Here is a 13,869-nt window from a genome sequence, read left to right as displayed (position 1 = left end):
GAACCTCTGCACTTTTACAAAGTGATTGAGGGCTTTTAAGTCCAAAATTGGACGTACCCCTTCCTTCTTGGGAACCACAAACAGATTTGAGTAGAACCCCTGGAAGCATTCCTATTCCGGAACTGGTACAATCACCCCCTGATTCAGCAAGTCCCTCACCGCCCCTAACAGGGCCTCCCGACGAACCAGGGACGCGGGTATGCTGGAGGGGAAGAATCTGTTCGGCGGCCAAGAGAGAAACTATCTTGTAGCCTGTGGAAATCAGGTCGCAGACCCCCTGGTCGGATAACCGGGAGGTCCACTGGGCTGCAAACTCCCAAAGGCCCCCCTCACCCGATATGTGGGTGAGGGCAAACCTTCATGCGGTAGCACTTTTGTTCGCAGGCTTGCGGCTCGAGAAACGTTTTTGACCGTCCGTGGACATACTGACGGACTGGGAACGTTTTGTCGAAGCACCGGGCGGAAGAAAAAGCCGCTTGTGAGCGGAAAAAGAGGGCCCTTGCCTGTGGCATGGCTCCTTAGCCTTCCTGGCCTGTAGGAGTAGTGTACCCATGGCATTTTTAATAATGTCATCCAACGAAGTTCCAAAGAGCCGGTCGCCAAGGAAGGGAAGATCCGTCAGGGCTTTCTTGGATGCCTGGTCAGCAGACCAGCATTTTAGCCAAATTACGCGCCTCATCCCCCCCAATCTGACACTGAAGCCCTGGATAACAACGGGAGAGTATACAGGGCCGCGTCACAAACGTACTTGAGGCCTTGCACTAGTTGGTCTGCTAGTTCCACAGACAGGGGAGGCGCTTTGCTCTCCCAATTCGCGGTGCAAAAGTTTTGCCCACTCAGTCAGTGTCTGCGACACCAGTGTGGATGCCAGTACTGGTCGCACGGTTGACCCCACAACCGTAAACAAGGAACGAGCCACCGCCTCGGCCTTCCTATCTGTGGGATCCTTGAATGCAGGAGTCCCCTCAACCGGGATCGTGGTTACTTTATTTAACCTAGATACTGGGGGGGTCCACGACCGGAGGAGCCGACCATTTCTTGCGAAGGTTTTCCTAAAAGGGGTAGCGCACCGCCATGTTTTTGGGGGCCCGAAAAGGTCCTGTGCGGCCGACCCCATTCGCTGTAGATGAACTTGTCAAAATAAGTCAAATACTGGAACACCTTAGGTGAACATGCTGGCTTGCGGGACCCAAAAAGGACCGATACATCAGCAGAGGGATCCGCTGGCTCCTGGATCTTCAGGGTATCACGCACAGCTGTGATAAGTGCTCCAACAAGCACTTTGTTGTGCCCGAACCCGGTCGGGGAATCGTCCTCGCTGTCAGAATGGTCCTGGTCAGCCTCGTCTGATAGGTCAGAGCAGGGGTCACCAGCCACAGCAGGGCCCGAGGCTGCCTCAGAGCTCTCCCCAGAGGATGGGGGGGGCAGGGGGCTTTTATGCACACCTTTCCTTCCACGCACCACCTCTATTTTAGCAACAAAAGAGTTAAGGGCAGCCATCAGGGTGTCCATGGGCACAACGCTATCCGCTATGTTTCTTCCCCCGCAATAGCCTGGATTTCAGGGGAAGAAACACCAGTTTCTGAAGCCATGCTGACCCTACCCTGTCTGCCACCTGAAAGGGGACTTAGGACAGTGAAGGTCCCACCCTCCTGCTGCTGCTGCCACCTGGGGGCGGGGGAGGGGGGTTCCTAGCGCCAGACTCACCACCCTGGGGCATTCTGTGATGGTCACTAGCCGTGCCTATAGTCCCCAGGTGGTTACCCAAGTGCAGAGTGAGGAAACTGTCGGCAGCAGCTGTAGAAAATAGCGGTGAAACGATCTGCAGAGCTTGCACCAGCATTCAGGAAATTGCCATCCAGCGTCCTGTATACACAGTGGACACAGGAAACAGCATGTGAGAGCACATGTAATGCTGTCACAAGAGAACTGCGGTGAAAAGAGCACTCGGGCTTCAAAAAAAGTCCGCCAATGCAACTAATAGGAAAATCTCCTAGAAAATGGCCGCCGAGGCTCACAAAGGGAACCTGCTCTGCCCTCAGTCAAAATGGCCGCCGGACAGAGCCATGCGGTGACAGGAAAAATCATCAAACAGCGCTGCCTCAAACCAGCAAGAATACCCCCACAGACACCTTTTGGGACCCCCCACACAGGGACCAGGACCAACGCTAGTCACACAGAACCCCACAGGAGAGAGACCCAGTGATCCCCATACACACACCGCCCGCAGCACATGCAGCCACCCCCCGAGGGGGGGGGGAGGGAAAATAGGGATGTGGGAGAGAAGAGAAGGAGGTGAGGTGGCCCCTGAATTGACCTCCCAGGGAATGCCCAGCTGCTCAACCCCCCCCCCCCCCCCCCCCCGAGGAGGGAGAACCATACTTACCAGTCCTGAAGAGCTGGGAGACATTCCATCACAGACCCACTCCCGCGCAGTTACAGGGTGGCTGCTGGCCCGGTATACTGTGATCCAGACATCAGTAGCCCGGTCATATGTATACCCTGGAGCATTGAAGCTCACCAACCACCTCTGGAGCTGAGATATGTCGTGGCCTGCCGAGCCTTAGATGGGACCTGCACACGCTCGATGGCCGGACTGGGGGGACTACAAGGATAACTCAACCAGCCTGTCACCCAGCCGGCAGTTGATGAAAGATCCTGGGATCTTCTATCTTGCGCAAAAGCCTCAATCCTGCATCAAAAAAAAGGACCAAAAGGGCCTGCAGGGTTCCTAGGTCATTCTTCTTCACTAGGCAAAATAAAACTGAGTCTGCTGGGGCAGCAAGGAGGGTTGTTAGCACAGGGTCCACCCCGCAGGGCGGTACTGAAAGTTCTGTGTATTGTCTTACAACTTTGCTTAGTTCTCCTAAAGGCAGGCTAACAAACCCATTTAGTTACAGAGAGGAGCTGTGTCGGTCGGTGAATATAAGAGAAAAATGTATTGCCCTAGTTCATCAATTGTACTTTATATACAATTGAATGTTACCCCTGATTTAATCGAGATACTCACCCCCCTAGAAAAGAATGTGTGAACCAAGTGATACTGTAGTCGGAAGTCTCCCCGTCCCAATTGGGATGTGGAGATATTAGAGAGATGCGTCTCCTGCAAGCATAGGATTGAGGCCCCATTTGTTTTTACCATTGACAACACTGTCATTTTTTCCCCCCCGAGTCTCCCAGGCCTCTGACATTCCAATAGCATAATATTAATTTCTTTGTCTGTGTATCTCTATTCATCAGTGATCAAATTTTCTATAAACGTTATGTGAATTCTTATTTATATATTTCACCTGTGTCGTCTTAGTGACCAAGTGTTGAGTGCAAAAAAATTTATAATTATAGAAGTGTCTCCTACATTCTTCTCTAATCCATACATAATTGGAAAAACTTGCATATTCGATACTTCAATCATAACATCTACTTCCCACGCATTCATCTTTCAGGACCTTACTAGGTTTGAATAGGGGCCTTCTCTTGTGACTTTCCCATAACCAATCGTTTTAATTGTAGTGCGTATAGGGATTATTTAAAAAAAAAAAATGTAAAACCCACCCCACCCTAACTCCCCTTTCTAAAAAAAACACAAGAAAAAAAAAAAAAAAAAGAACACCAATACACCATACAGTATAAGAGAGCAATTTGCCATACCCCCCTAGCAATTGGGAGTATTATCCACCCACCACACCCCCCACTTCCTTAAAAAAAATGGGGGGGGGGGGAGGGAGGAAGGGGACCCAGACAAAAATCAAAAGGGATCATTTCGCTCTCCACCTCCCCCCAGTGTTATATTAGAGTACTTTAGTGAATCTTAATATTGCTTTAGTGTCCATGTTGTAACTTGGACTCATTGTTGCTGAGGTGACCGGGTGGATCGGCTTGTGCTTCTAGAGTCTCTCCTTACGGGTTAACATACATTCTGCTACCCCCTCAGGAGTGTAAAAAATATATAGTTCCGAGGGCAGTTACCCGTAATCTTGAGGGATATAAGAGTGCATATGTAACTTTCCTTTGTCCTTTGGTGTAATTTAAGTTTTTTCTCCAAATTTTGCTCTCTGCTTTTGAAGATCGGGTGAGAAGTCGGGGCAGATAGACACCCTAGTGCCATTGTAGAGAATTTTGCAGATTTCTCTAGCTCTATGCATTATGGTCACTTTGTCCTTATAATAGAACATTTTTGCCAGCAAGGGCCTCGAGGGGACTCCAGATGGAAGGGGCCTAGCAGGGACCCTGTGTGCTCTCTCTATTGCAAAAAACGGAGTGAAGGAGTCCTGTCCCAGTGTGTCTCTATACCATTTTTCCAGGAAACGGCAGGGTCTGCACCTTCACTATGCTCAGGAAGTCCCACAATCCTTACATTCTTGCTTCTCCTCCTGTTTTCCGTTTCATCCATTTTCATCTCCTGATTATACAATTGTTCTCTTGTAGCTCTCATCTTCCTTTTGAGAGGGGCTAGATCATCCTCCACTAAGCCCACCCTTCCCTCCAGGGCAGCGGTCCACTCTCGAACCTTTTGAAGATCATGTCTAACAAAAGAGAGTTCCTCCTGTATGATCCTAAGTTGGTCAGACATTTCATTCAACAAGGTTTTACAAGAGTTAACTGCCTGCAAATCCTCCTTCCGTGACGACTCCGATTCCCCTGGGGCTCCTACCCCAGACGATAAGCCCAGGGTCTCCTCCACTTCCAGCCTCAAGGGGCCTCCCCCTGAACCACTCACCTCCATTCACGTTGTTACTTGATTATGTCCTTGACTTTTTCTTCCCCCAGGGGCCCTACTTTAGATTGTGTCTGTTGACCCTGCAAAGCATTTTTTGGTGGGGTCTGACCTGGGTTATGCGCATATTTTTCTAATTTCGCAGCGGCTTGACTTGCCTTTGAAGAACGTTGTGAAGGCATGATAATATAAAAAGAGGGATCAAAATTATTCTATGCCGCCGCCTGCAAACTCTCTCCTCCTGAATGGAGCTATGCGGATTTACTAAAGCTGTTCTGATTCACAAGGGGGAAGCAGGGAAGAGGGGGGGGGGGAGGAAAACAGGGCAGCTAAAGTCAAGCAAAGGAAGATCAAACATACAGTCCAAAAATCCTCTATTTTTTTCTTCTTTACTTTAAATAAGGAGCAGCAGTCTCAGGGTTAAAGATGTTAGACTCCTGTAATCAGATTCTTAGATGTAGAGAGGCAGGGGAGGGGGGAGGTTTCCAAGCAACGATTCAGTCACTACCCCTTAAACAGTGTCTCCATTTAGGAAACTTTCCTCGGATTTCTTTCTCCCCCGGCTCTGCTCCAGCCCCTCTCAGAGTCTTGCGGGGATCTCTCATCCCGCCGCCGCTGTCGGAGGGAGGAGGTCTCTCACTCCAGCCCCCTTCAACGCTCTGCTCATCTGCGAGAGAAGTTGCCGGTTAGAGCTCCGTTCAGGTAAGGGGGGTTGGGGGTAGTCTCAAACAGCACCGCCACGTCCCCACACTGCTCTGCCGGATTGCGTCTGGCTGTTCCCACCACACTCCGACGGCTCGCGGCTCAGCCCGTCTCTCCCTAGGTCTTTTCAGTTGCTGGGTGGCGATGCAGCTCTCAAGATAGGTAGGAGACCGGAGGTGAAAGAATGCTGCGTTCACGTTCACATTATCATCTGGTCACACCCCACCCTGGTGATCTTTGATCTCTTCAATGTTGTTCAGGTAGATCACCATCTCTCAAAAGGGTTGCCTACCCCTGCTTTACTCCATATACAGACTGATAGTACTGTTGTGGGTTTAGTAACACTTGTTGCATTTGTGTGTGTTGATAATTTTAGTGTTTTTTTTATTAAAAAAACATATTTAATAAACATTTCTGCATCTGTCATGGGGTATACAAAATCAATAGCACCATTGTTTAATTCTACAGGTCACGTGTAACAAAAATAATCCGGTTGGGGGCTCGTTTACTACGTTTTATAACTGAAAATTAAAAAAAATAAAAAAATAGTAAGAAAAAAAGTGTGTTGGGGCCACCTGGGGTGAAAATATGAGGCAAAGACACAGTGAAAGGGCTAAAAGCTAGTTATAACTGAATCAGACCAGGTGACATTTTTACTTAAAGCGGAGGTCCACCCTAAAGTGGACCTCCGCTCATCGGAACCCTCCCCCCCTCCGGCGCCACAATTGGCACCTTTCAGGGGGGTGCAGATACCTGTACAGTACAGGTATTCTGCACCCACTTCCGGGATAGCTCTCTGCGGAAAGGGGCGTATATTACGCCCCTTTCCGCAAGTGCCCGCCCCTTTCCGCAAGTGCCCCGCTGCCTGCTGGGAAACACACAGATCCCAGAGGCAGCGGGGACCGTCCTTATTGCGCAGCGCAATTCGCGCATGCGCAGTAGGGAACCGGGAAATGAAGCCGAAAGGCTCCATTTCCTGATTCCCATACCCAAGATGGCGACGGCAGCACCCGACATACGATCTACAGATCGGCTTCGGGTGCCGACATCGCGGGCGCGCTGGACAGGTAAGTGTCACTATTTTAAAAGTCAGCAGCTGCAGTATTTGTAGCTGCTGGCTTTAAAAAAAAAAAAAAAAAAAAAAAAAAAAAAAAACGCGGAGTCCCGGTGGACTCCCGCTTTAATGCCATTATAAACATTTCTACCTGCACTTAATGTTTTTACCTACATAAGATGTGCATTGATGATTGATCAAGTGGTTTCATCTTGTCGTTTGTTGGCGTGTACTATGGCTGATAGTAGAGCAAACCTATATTCATTTGTCAGCAGTTTCTGTTTGGGTATTTGGCATGGCACGGCTACATGACCTCTGTCAGTAGCCTGACACATCTTGTGAAATCACTGGGTCTCTCAAGCCTAGTATATACTATCAGTCTTTTATTGTGCAACCCAGCAGGATATCCAATGTTAGTACAGCAATCTCCCCACTCAGCTATTGTGTTCTGACAGGAGGATCGGCTGTCAATCAGCAGATGTTTTTCCGAGATGCCCCTTCAACGGAAGCAGGGTGTTCAGCCAGCTTCTGTCTGACAGGCTGCCATACACACGGGCCGAAAGTTGGCAGATTTCTGTTTAACTCGTTCAATACCCATCCCAGACTTTAATCTAGTGTTGGTGCAGATGGAAGCTGCACAGTAATTAAATCTGACAGTCACAAGCAGGCAGAGCATTCACAGTCACAGAAAGCTTACAATATAGCTGGAAGATTTGTTTTAATAAATGAATGCAACGCATGTAGTGGATACTGTGTGATCCTGAAGAAGAGGAAGTGGTCTTGTACCTTAGGCTAGCTGTAGAAATACCAGTACATTAAAATAGGGGAAATCAATTGGCCATGATCCCACAAACTGAAGTCACAACATGTGAACCCATCATTACATGATGAGGAAAACCGCACAGGGAATATAACTACACCCACACTTAATGTAAACAAAAACATTTGAAAGTGTACAATGCCTTTAATTATTGACCAGCAATGATGAATATCTAAAAAACGTAATACATTATTTTAAAAAAACACTGCAGCCTCGTTCCTCCCCCACTCCTGAGCACATTTCATACATGTGACTTGTGATGATTCATAAAAATATATGATGTATAGAAATTATGATTGAGCTGCTGACAGTGAATTCATGTAGTCTCCAAAAAAAAAAAAACATTCCTATTGCTTCATTGCAAAGCTACGATGAATTTTATGCACCATTCACTGGAATTGCATATTTAATATTTTAGCATGCCAAAATAACGTAAAACAAGTAATAAAATATTTTTCTTTTTTCCATAAACGGACTAGGCTTTCATTTTCACCATATTAGCAGACATGGCTTTTCTATGTCTATATTTACTATTTAAAATGGGAGCACTGAAAAAAATTTTTAATTACAGCATCATACACAAAACTGGCAATACTACCCTACTCCAGTCAGACCTCACTTTCTCAGGGTAACACAGGAACACAGAGAAAAGTGCCCTTTGTTTTGTAATGCACTCTAATGCCCCGTACACACGAGCGGACTTTTCGACATCCAAACTCCGACGGACTGAGTCCGGCGGACTATCCGATCGTGTGTGGGCTGCAACGGACTTTAGCGAAGCTAAAGTCTGACGGACTTTAGAAATGAAGCATGCTTTAAATTTTCCCGACGGAACTCCGCCGGACCCGGTCCCCTTTGAAAAATCCGCTCGTGTGTGTGCTACTCCGACGGACTAAAACCGACGCTAGGGCAGCTATTGGCTACTGTCTATGAACTTCCTACGTCGAATCCAGTCGTACGTCATCACGTTCGACTCCGTCGGAGTTTGGTGTGATGGTGTGTGGTCAAGTCCGTTCGGTCGAAAAGTCCGCCAGAACTCCGTCGGAACTCCAGCGGAACTCCGGCGGAACTCCTTTGGAGGTCTGTCAGACTTAATTCCTCTCGTGTGTACGGGGCATAAGATATGGAAAAGACAGGAAAGCTAAAATCCCTTTTGTAACAAAACGTCCCACACTCCACTTGAGTGCTTTAATCATATACCCCTTCCTCCAGTCTGAATATAGACATGAGATATTGCAAACCACTGACCATCAAGAACTAGACAGCACTCATTTTGGCTGCAGAACATGAAGCTGTTTTTTTTAACACAGGCACACAGAGATATTCAAACTTCTCATCAATAGACTGTCCAATCAGCAAGGAGAGCTGTTGGAGGAATTCTTCCCTCCATTCTCAAAGCAAATACACTCGCACATCCCATAATACTTTAAGGCAGACAGACACAATAGAACAATGGAATACAGCCACACCCCAAACGACCCAACAGAGAGCACACCATAGGAGGAGACCATATATACATATTTATATTTATTTATTATCTCACAAAAGCGAGTACACCACTCACATTTTTGTAATTATTTTATTGTACCTTTTCATATGACAACACTGACAAAAATGATACTTTGCTACAATGTAAAGATTGTACAACAGTGTAAATTTGCTGTCCCCTCTAACTCAACAAACAGCCATTAATGTCTAAACCGCTGGCAACTTAGGGTACCCCCTTAGTGAAAATATCCAAATTGGGCCGAAGTGTCAATATTTTGTGTGGCCATTATTTTACAGCACTGCCTTAATCCTCTTGGGCGTGGGCAATCCTCACCAGAGCTTTACAGGTTGCCACTGGAGTCCTCTTTCACTCCTCCATGATGACATCATGAAGCTGGTGGATGTTAGAGACCTTGTTCTCCTCCACCTTCCGCTTGAGGATGCCTCACAGATGCTCAATAGGGTTTAGGTCTGGAGACATGCTTGGCCAATACATCACCTTTACCCTCAGCTTCTTTAGCAAAGCAGTGGTTGTCTTGGGGGCGTGCTTGTTGTCGTTATGTTGGAATACTGCATTAAGCCCAGTCTCCGAAGGGAGTAGATCATGCTCTGTTTCAGTATGTCACAGTACATGTTGGCTTTCATGGTTCCCTCAATGAACTGTAGCTCCCCAGTGCCGGCAGCACTCATGCAGCCCCAAGACCATGACACTCCCATCACCATGCTTGACTGTAGGCAAGACACACTTGTCTTTGTACTCACTTGGTTGCCGCCACACATGCTTGACACCATCTGAACCGAATATGTTTATCTTGGTCTCATCAGACCACAGGACATGATTCCAGTAATAAATTTCCTTAGTCTTCAGCAAACTGTAGGCTTTCTTGTGCATCATCTTTAGAAGAGGCTTCCTTCTGGGATGTGCAGTTTGAGGCACAATTTGATGCAGTGTGCGGCGTATGTTCTTTGGTCAACCGCTGTATGGTCATGGCCACTGTGCTGCAGCTGTTTCAAGGTCTTGGTAATAATCTTATCGCCTAGGCCATCTTTATGTAGAGCAACAATTATTTTTTTTCAGATCCTCAGAGAGTTCTTTGCCATGAGGTGCCATGTTGAACTTCCAGTGACCAGTATTAAAAAGCAAGAGCAATAACACCAAAATTAACACATCTGCTCCCCATTCACACCTGAGACCTTGTAACACTTATGGGTCACATGCCACTGGGGAGCCAATATTGCTAATTGGGCCCAATTTGGATATTTTCACTTAGGGGTGTACTCACTTTTGTTGCCAGTGGTTTAAACATTAATGGCTGTGTGTTGAGTTATTTTGAGGGGACAGCAAATTTACACTGTTATACAAGCTGTACTCACTACTTTACACTGTAGCAAAGTGTAATTTCTTCAGTGTTGTCACATGAAAAGATATAATAAAATACAAAAATGTGAGGGTGTATTCACTTTTGTGAGGTACTGTATATATAAACACACACACAAACATTTCAGTGTGGTTGTACAGCGAGTCTGATTAGTACAGATCAGACTGGGGTTCTCAGTCACACAGTGCCCCTAATAGACACAGGGTGACTTAGACATAAGAGGTGCATGGGGAGCTGAAACAAGGGTTTCCCAACCCCGCTGGGAACCCCCTGCCCAAAGTGACTCCCGTCATACATCTCCCCTTTAGGCAGGGGACTAACACAGGAGGAGACCCCAAATTAGTTAAAACACAAACACAGAATTTGGTTTAAAACAATAAGGCTTACCTGGTAGACTTTATGAAGATTTACTTTGTGGGTAAGGCTCTTGTCAACACACAGATTTGCAAATTTTCGACAGGTCTTTCTTACATTTAGAATTAGATCTGTACTTGGAATATAGCTAAGAATGTGTAACAGGATCTCATCAGATAAGTCAGTTGGGTTTATATAATATCCTTCTATCTTTTCCCCAGTATGAGCCTAGGAGAATAAAATATTGCAATTGAAATTACAGCAAATACAAGATACATATACACATGCAAATACAGAATAAGAGGACATTTATAAATTCTATTGTACAGTTAGGCAATGCTAAACAGAAGTCGTAAGATAAGTTATAGCCACAATTTACCAATAGGTTATGGCTTAAAGTGCCATCATAAACAACTATCAATAAATGCTGTATTACAATCTGTTCATACTCAGTCAATATGAGATTAGTTTTCTGTATTCTGCAAAAAACCTAGTTGCTCCCCATCTCCACCTTCTGTCCATGTCCCCAATTCAGTTGGGGAATTTGCAGCTGTGGTGGCAACTCTGCACATGCTCTGTTTTCAGTGAATCTGAGCAGCTCATGCGACTATCCCCTTCAGCTTCGGAAGATTTACCCCCCTCCCCTTCATGTCCAGGCCATTTTTTTTTATACCGCACTTCGTTGCCACAACAATTGCGCAGTCGTGTAACACTGTACTCAAATAAAACGTATGCCCCCCCCCCCCCCCCCCACAAATAGAGCTTTCATTTGGTGGTATTAGATCACCTCTGCAATTTTTATTTTGCGTGTTATAAACTAAGGCTGCAACTAAATGATTATTTTCAATCAATTAGTTGGCCGATTATTGTTTCGATTAATCTGATAAAATCCTTAAAAAAGTGTGGTGTTACTGGCTAATAAGTTTAAAAAAAAAAAAAGACAATTTATTCTTGAATATCTATATGCAGTGGCAAATAAAAATAACCAGCTATATGGATAGGGAAAAAAATATCTAATCTACTCTGAGAATAACAGACAGAAAATATATACACCGCATATACCGTATATACTCGAGTATAGGCCGACCCGAATATAAGCCGAGGCCCCCAATTTACCCCCAAAAAAACTGGCAAACTTATTGACTCGTGTATAAGCCGAGGGTAAGACATGCCTGTCCATCCCTGTGTGTGTGTCCGTCCATCCCTGTGTGTCCGTCCATCCCTGTGTGTCCGTCCATCCCTGTGTGTCCGTCCATCCATCCCTGTGTGTGTGTGTGTCCATCCATCCATCCCTGTGTGTGTGTGTCTCCATCCATCCATCCATCCCTGTGTGTGTGTGTCTCCATCCATCCATCCATCCCTGTGTGTGTGTGTGTATCTGTGTGTGTGTGTGTGTGTGTGTGTGTGTGTGTGTGTGTGTGTGTGTGTGTGTGTGTGTGTGTGTGTGTGTGTGTGTGTGTGTCCAGCCTACCTGTGTCCCGAGCCTTTGTCCCGAGCCTCCGTCCCGTGCCTTGCCTCCTTGCCTCCGTGCCTTGCCGCCGTGCCTTGCCTCCGTCCCGTCCCGTCCCGTGCCGTGCCTTGCCTTGCCTCCGTCCCGTGCCCTCTTCGTCGGCGCCTCGGCGGCCATTGTAAAATTCAAAAGCTGCGCCGCCGCCTTCGCCTGTGATAGGCGGAACACTGAATTTCCCAGCAGCCTGTGTTCCGCCTATCACGTACATCGTATCATCCTCGTCCGTAGTACGAGGATGATACGATGTCCGTGATAGGCGGAACACAGGCTGCTGGGAAATTCAGTGTTCCGCCTATCACAGGCGAAGGCGGAGCCGGAGGCGCGGCTTTTGAATTATAGAATGGCCGCTGTCTGTCTGCTCGACACGCTGATCGAGCGGGCAGACAGCGATGACTCGAGTATAAGCCGAGGGGGGCACTTTCAGCCTCAAAAAAGAGGCTGAAAATCTCGGCTTATACTCGAGTATATACGGTACTATTAGGAGGTTGAATCTGGTAAATATCAGAGATCAAATATGTTATCCAAGCAAAAAAATAAAGCCCCAAAAATGCTGTTTTTCCAGACAGGATTGTAATAATATTATGCATGACAGTCTCCCTTGTCATAGGCAGGTAGCATTATTCAAGCAGTACTTATTCCGTCCATAAAACTACTTTTTCCTTCCAAAATGTACAGTACGTTTTAAAAACGTTCGATTTCTAATCGTTAGTGGAGTCAAATCAACATTCTCTATTGACCACAGTGACAAGAAAATTGGAAGGAGCAGAACATAAAAACATATGGATTGGATGAATTGTGTATTTAGTTTTCGTACAGAAGTTACATTCATTTTAAAAATGAATGTTAAAAGCAAGTGAAATATTTGAATGATATTCATCCATTCATCAAATGTACAAAGAATTTTAGTACAAATGTTCTCAAACAAAAATCGATGCGTGTATGGCCAGCATAAGAAATTAACCAGTTGCCGACCGCCGCACGCCGATGTACGTCGGTAGAATGGCACGGGCAGGCATAAGGACATACATGTACGTCCCTTGCCTCCCGCGGGTCGGGGGCCCGATCGGGCCCCCGCCCGGTGCCTGCGGCGGTCGGTATTCGTTCGGGAGCGATCCCGGACGAGGGGACGGCCATTCATTCATGGCCACCCCCTCGCGATTGCTCCCGACGAATAGAAATCCCCGGTGACATCACTTCCTCTCCTGTAATGTAAACACAGGAGAGGAAGTGATGTATTCTCTCCTCCGTGTCGGTATTTTTCGTTCCGACACGGAGGAGAGCGGATCAGTGAGTTGCACCAACACTCTACACACACAGTAGAACATGCCAGGCACACTCACACCCCCCCTTTACCCCCCGATCACCCCCCCAATTACCCCTGCCCCCCAGTCACAGTGACACCAATGTCATTTTTTTTTATTTTTTTTTGCATTGGTGTCATTTGTGACTGTAATAACTGTTAGGGCAGTTAGAGTTAGCCCCCTTTAGTTCTAATGTACCCCCCTAACCCCCCCAATAAAGGTTTAACCCCGTGATCACCCCCCGTCGCCAGTGTCACTAAGGCTGGGTTCACATTGCAGCGGTTTATGAGAACGAATGTGATTCGCACCGCACTGCAGTGCAAATCACATCCGATCTCTGTGCGTTTTGAGTTCAGCCATTCGCCGCACCCGCCGCACCCGCCACACCCGCCGCACCCGCCGCAAATTCGCACGGGACCCTTTTTTTGGCCCGCAGCAGAATCGGATCGCATGGGTGTTCACACCATGCGATCCGAGTTTGCAGATCGCACTGCGATATGCGAACTGATCTGGGGGTGTCAGTAACATTTCACTGACACTCCCAGCA

At 46.9% G+C, this 13,869-nt stretch overlaps 1 protein-coding gene across 1 annotated transcript in view; it reads right to left on the bottom strand.

Moving 5' to 3' along the window:
• Positions 1-13,869, bottom strand: part of FBXL18 (F-box and leucine rich repeat protein 18) — a 263,250-nt gene that overhangs the window by 166,791 nt on the left and 82,590 nt on the right. Inside the window, exon 2 of the mRNA XM_077448714.1 lies at positions 10,545-10,739. Within this exon, the coding sequence (XP_077304840.1) occupies positions 10,545-10,739 (195 nt within the window). The remainder of the gene's footprint in view (positions 1-10,544; positions 10,740-13,869) is intronic.

Source organism: Lithobates pipiens, unplaced genomic scaffold (genome assembly GCF_037356315.1).
Source record: "Lithobates pipiens isolate NorthernLeopardFrog02 unplaced genomic scaffold, aLitPip1_a1.2 Scaffold_22, whole genome shotgun sequence".
Classification (NCBI taxonomy): domain Eukaryota; kingdom Metazoa; phylum Chordata; class Amphibia; order Anura; family Ranidae; genus Lithobates; species Lithobates pipiens.
Note: the sequence above shows the minus strand (reverse complement) of the source record. Positions and strands in the feature narration are given on the sequence as shown.